The 6,000-nt window shown below is 40.4% G+C and overlaps 1 protein-coding gene across 1 annotated transcript in view; it reads left to right on the top strand.

Annotated features, from left to right (window-relative positions):
- The first annotated feature begins 692 nt into the window (after positions 1-692).
- The window catches only part of suco (SUN domain containing ossification factor), a 72,662-nt gene continuing 67,354 nt past the window's right edge, over positions 693-6,000 (top strand). The window contains exon 1 of the mRNA XM_084163005.1: positions 693-923. Within this exon, the coding sequence (XP_084019131.1) occupies positions 871-923 (53 nt within the window). The 5' untranslated portion in view covers positions 693-870. The remainder of the gene's footprint in view (positions 924-6,000) is intronic.

The raw sequence follows: 6,000 nt of genomic DNA, 5'->3' as shown, positions 1-6,000 counted from the left end.
CCACGGGGGGCCAGTATGAAAATGTATGCACTCTAACTGTAAGTAGCTCTGGATAAGAGCGTCTGCTAAAATGACTAAAATGTAAAAGCGTTTCCACTGACATGTCTCGTATAATTCATTTTACCAACACACAAATATCCCACCTTGTCAAGCGTATTTTGTTTTGACGACATTTGAAAAGTTTACCGAAAGATGTAGGCCTGTCATTACATTTTTTGTATCCTACATGTACTTTATGCCGCGTTCACATGCTACTCGGAACTAGGAAACTCGGAAATGTCCGACATGGTAACTGGTTGTAGTTATACATGTGCTGTATTCAACGAATCAGCAAATCGGCTATTTCCGAGTTTCCTAGTTCCGCCTACCATATGCACGTGGCATTACTCGCATAAAAAAAAAAGTTTGAATGTAAACCTGGTTAGTGTCATCCAAAAGTTGCACAATCAGGTGTGACTACTTCAGATTTGGATATTTTGCTTATCGTAATGGTGACGCGTCCCATGTCAGAGCTTCCAACTCAGCTCGAGCAGAGGAAATGGCCCTTAGTAAGTCACTACTTCCTGGTCGCTACCTGATCCTATTGGTGTACCACAGTACTGCCCTAATGCTATTGGCCGAGAGGAGAACCTCAGGAAAGCTTAGCAAAGGCGAACAGCGTAACAGCAACAGAAGACAGCAAGCCAGGAAGAGGCGGCAAGGGGACGACTAAATGAAAATTCACCTAGCTACATCGACTGTCGTTTTAGGAAAGTGCCACCCTCCCCTTAAATATTTCCAGTATTTTATAAGCAACAAACGTTACAGTTAAAAAATAGGTCGCTAGTAAAATCCTAAAATAGCGAGGATGTTGGTCCCCGCGGGAAGATAATGAAGCGGTTGCGCGTTTTGTTCGTGTGCCTCATTGTAGCTCTCCTTTGCTGGTAAGCCCCTCTTAATGCTTTTCATTGTGTGCTAGCAAAGCTAGCTTGATATTGACTGTCACGTTACGCCGAACAAATGTCATAACTCGAAAGCAGCATTGGAAAGCTGTTAGTTATACTGATATTATGACCATGTCCTTTCGTGGTGTGGGATGCTTTTTTTTCTCGCTGTAGTCATTTTTCAAGGTAAAAAATATGTTGGCTAGGTCGCATCGTCAAGGGGGTGTGACTGGCTAGCTAACGTTAACATAAACTGGTGACATTGGATAACGCCGTGTTGTTGAAAAACATTGTTGCTTAAAAATAACACTGACAGATGTTGCTAACTATTTATAGATTATTCCATCCTCCCATATGTTAAGCGAAGCTAGCCAGTAGGGTACCCCATCAGCTAACTAGCTAGTCTGTTTCCTCAACTCAGTCGTACATGGCTTGTCAGGCACCCCAATAATAAACATGTTTCTTTTAGTTGGTTTGACAAACAGTTACTGAGCATTATGCTTTCCTCCTAACTAGTTATAGCAGCTAGATATATTAGAAGGTGGACATCTACTAGTATTTACTATTTTACATAAGGGCTCTTGATGCAGTAATTAGACTAAAATCTATAAATCAGCTATCTAGCTGTAAAACTTTCTAGCCATTTGCTTGTCTTGTGTTCTTACCGATGCACAGAGGTAACACTGACAGGTGGTGGATTATCACTAGTCGTGGTCCTGCATTGGTTAACCACTTATGAGAGCCACTGACGCAGCTAACAATACCCAGGACTGGTTACAAGGTGATTACATGGCCAGTGTTATGCCAGCTTTCTCCAAATGGGTAGCTACGGATTGGACGGCAGATAATGTGATATAACCAAAGATTTTTGGTGTCCATTACTGGGCATTACATAAAACCCCCATACCAACAGCCGCCATATATTTTTCAACTAACCTGTTCTTGGCGATTACTTTCTTCATTCTCGATTCGGTGAGAAAGTATCTCAAATGTCAGTTTACAGTTGCAGGTGGTTCTACGAAAACCAGTGAAAAGAAAGCTATTAAATCCATGTTTTGCCACACATCTAGCATTTCCCAGCATCTTTGCAGGAAACAGTCATTTCTATGCGCCGCCGCCATGTGTAGAAATAGATGAGAGTGCGACCAAAACAAAGATCTACACACATGCAAGTGGCATATCTCACTTGATACAAAACATTAATTTAATATTTTTCTGAATTTTCTATTGTTTTTGTAAAACCACATGCAACTGGAAACGGACATGTCTAAGATACTTCTTTCACCAACTCAAGAACAAAGAAAGTGTCGCCAAGAACAGGTTCGTTTATAAATATATGTCAGTTGTTTGTATGGGGCTTTCCTGTAACTGCCAGTAATGGACAGCACAACTTTGTACACCAGATAATGTGATTTAACCAATCTGTAGCTACAAGATAGGCTGAGTGACTAGCATTAGACAACTAGCTAGGGTTGTCACGATACCAGTATTGCGAAACGACAATACCCGACTTTCCATGGCAAAAAGGAAAACGCAAAGCAAACTATACTATTTGGTCCTTTAAAAAACCTACTGTATGTAAAATATTGTGTGCTATAGCTTGGAAAAGAAACGTGATTCTGGGTGACAACATAAAGCTGCTTGTTTCCAACATTAGGACTGTTTTCCTCAAGAAATTAAGTCTACTTCATGTTTTGTTTCCTTTCCACAATACTGCTGAGTGATAACCCTAAGCTACACAGCTTGAAAAGAGACTACAGCAATTTAGTAGTAGCCAACAACTAGAGTAGCCTACTATTACTAGTAGTTCATATTACTATACTAGTAGTAAGTGTTGTCACTTTGGCTAGTAGAAAGACCAAGTCAGTCCCCATTGTCCTCTATCTTGCTTTGCCTTGGTCAATGATAAAGGTTTTGTTTGGTGTTTGTTCACTGAGAATCTATACTGTCTGTACTCTTTTAGCAGTCCAGCAGTTAATGTTTTACACACTATTGAAAGGACCATTATGGTTTTCTATAATATAAATATGTGACTGCAGTATGCCACCTATCAGTAAAGTGTTGATTTGAGTATTGGTGCTGTGAGATTGATTGCATGTAGTTAAATAAATGTCTTTACTGTTCTCAAACATGCTTTTGAACTGTAAACGGACACACTAGATGTATTTATGACTCAGGAGTTAAAAGGCTTTCATTGTTCTGCGCTTGCGTCAAAGTGAGTGAGGTTGTAACTTGTGGCTCCATTCCCCCCTAAGGTGAGGTTAGACTATAATAAACAGACGTGAAAGGGTATGGCTGTGGGTTTTACCTTGGGAGAATCTCAATTGCATGCTCCTCGCGTCCTCTCCTTCTCAAAACCCATTGGATGAGAAAGCCAGAGGTCCATCCTCCAATGAGTTTTGAGAAGGAGGAGAGAGGACCTGAGAAGTAGGCTATGCAATTGAGTCTCTCCTTGTCTGTTTTCTTGTGGAGTTGAACTTCTACTATTTTATTTTGGAAATCACAGCCCACACTAGTGCTAGAGAGCTGTACTGTCTCAGTACACTGTACTGTCTCAAATAAGATTTACTTTGTCTTTCCATCTCTACCCGTCTCCATACCAACTCAAGCACCTATTTGTAAGAAGAAAATTGAATAATTTGAATGAAATCATGTACCATTCCTTTGTCCCATGTATTAGTGCTGTCTTGAGCCTTTCAAGCTTCAGCTGATTAGCTTTAGGCCGTTGAGTTTTAAGTGCTGATGTTTTATTCATCATGACATGGCTGACATAGTTTGTTCATTAATAAATAAAACACAGAAATCAACTGATGTTGAGTCTTCAGCCAAGCCTGATGACTTCTGAGAAGTCTTGCTAATGGCAAACTGAGATTATATAGCTATACAGTACCAGTCAAAAGTTTGGACACACCTACTCATTCCAGGGTTTTTCTTTATTTTTACTATTTTTTACATTGTAGAATAATAGTGAAGACATCAACTATGAAATAACACATATCGAATCATGTAGTAACCAAAAAAGTGTTAAAGAAATCAAAATATATCTTATTTTAGGTTATTCAAAGTAGCCACCCTTTGCCTTGATGACAGCTTTGCACACTATTGGAATTCTCTCAACCAGATTCATGAGGTAGTCACCTGGAATGCATTTCAATTAACAGGTGTGCCTTCTTAAAAGTTCATTTGTGGAATTTCTTAATATGTTTGAGCCAATCCGTTGTGTTGTGACAAGTATACAGAAGAAAGCCCTATTTGGTAAAAGACCAAGTCCATATTATGGCAAGAACAGCTCAAATAATCAAAGAAAAACGACAGTCCATCATTACTTTAAGGCATGAAGGTCAGTCAATCCGGAAAATGTGAATAACTTTTTGGTTCCAACCGCTGTGTCTTTGTGAGATCTAGTGTAGGTGAAAGGATGATCTCCGCATGTGTAGTTCCCACCGTGAAGCATTGAGGAGGAGGTGTGGGGGTGCTTTGCTGGTGACACTGTCTGATTTTTATTTAGAATTCAAGGCACACTTAACCAGCATGGCTACCACTGCATTCTGCAGCGATACGCCATCCCATCTGGTTTGGGCTTAGTGGGACTATCATTTGTTTTTCAACAGGACAGTGACCCAACACACCTCCAGGCTGTGTAAGGGCTATTTTACCAAGAAGGAGAGTGATGGAGTGCTGCATCATTTACATTTACATTTTTAGTCATTTAGCAGACGCTCTTATCCAGAGCGACTTACAGGAGCAATTAGGGTTAAGTGCCTTGCTCAAGGGCACATCGACATATTTTTCACCTAGTCGGCTCGGGGATTAGAACCAGTGACCTTTCGGTTACTGGCACAACGCTCTTAACCACTAAGCTACCTACCGCCCCATCAGATGACCTGGCCTCCACAATCCCCCGACCTCAACCCAATTGAGATGGTTTAGGATGAGTTGGACCGCAGAGTGAAGGAAAAGCAGCCAACAAGTGCACAGCATATGTGGGAACTCCTTCAAGACTGTTGGAAAAGCATTCCAGGTGAAGCTGGTTGAGACAATGCAAAGAGTGTGCAAAGCTGTCATCAAGGCAAAGGGTGGCTACTTTGAAGAATCTCAAATATAAGATATATATCTTGATTTGTTTAACACTTTTTTGGTTACTAAATTATTCCATATGTGTTATTTAATAGTTTTGATGTCTTCACTATTATTCTACAATGTAGAAAATAGTCAAACTAAACAAAAACCCTTGAGTGAGTTGGTGTGTCCAAACTTTTGACTGGTACTTTAAATGTCATTTATTAAGTTCTGTACCACTAGTTAGGTTCCTAGATTGAATTTAGTAATGAACTAATTGGTTAGTTACGCTAGTTTCTTATTCTGTGATCCTGATTCCCACCTAACTCGTGTTTTGAGCCTGTGGTCTATTTTGGTACACAGCCCTGGTCTCTCAAATTACAGTGCATTTAAGACCACTGAGTATCCTAATCATGTTATGGAAAAATAACTATTTAAAATAATTTTTGATGGATTTTAATCATCTTCCCAGGTGAGTTTGACGCAAATATACCTGTTCACTCCCATCTCCCTCCCATACAGTAGGTAATATCCGTAGGCATACACAACCTGACTCACTTACTGACATTAATCAGAATTCCTTCATGTGCGTTAGTGAATAAGGTGTGTTCTGGTAAAGCCTGGGGAGTTTAGAGTTTGTGTGCATACGTGTGAAATACTGTCCTGCACACAACAAAGCTGACGCTGAGAAAAAGGCTATGAGAGAGATGGAGGATATGTTATTATATTTAGCTCCACTCTTTCTGTTCTACCCTGTCCTACCCTATCCTCTCTGTACTGAATGTCTATGGAGAGGAGGAGCAGGCATGTCGTTGCCAATGTCAGTCAGCCAGCCTAGAGGGAAGCGAAGGATTTAAGTGTTTCCAGAGCTGCAAGGCAAGCCCTCTGCACTGGCCTCCCTGCTTGAACACAGAGAGACACTAAGGGAGAGAGCACTTTCACTTTCTAAGTCAAAATGCAAGCTGAGATCTACCGCTCCTAATATTTTATAGCATGACTTTAAAAACGTAAGCCTATG

The sequence above is a fragment of the Coregonus lavaretus genome (assembly GCF_964263955.1).
Source record: "Coregonus lavaretus genome assembly, chromosome: 6".
In the NCBI taxonomy this organism is placed as follows: Eukaryota; Metazoa; Chordata; class Actinopteri; order Salmoniformes; family Salmonidae; genus Coregonus; species Coregonus lavaretus.
Note: the sequence above shows the minus strand (reverse complement) of the source record. Positions and strands in the feature narration are given on the sequence as shown.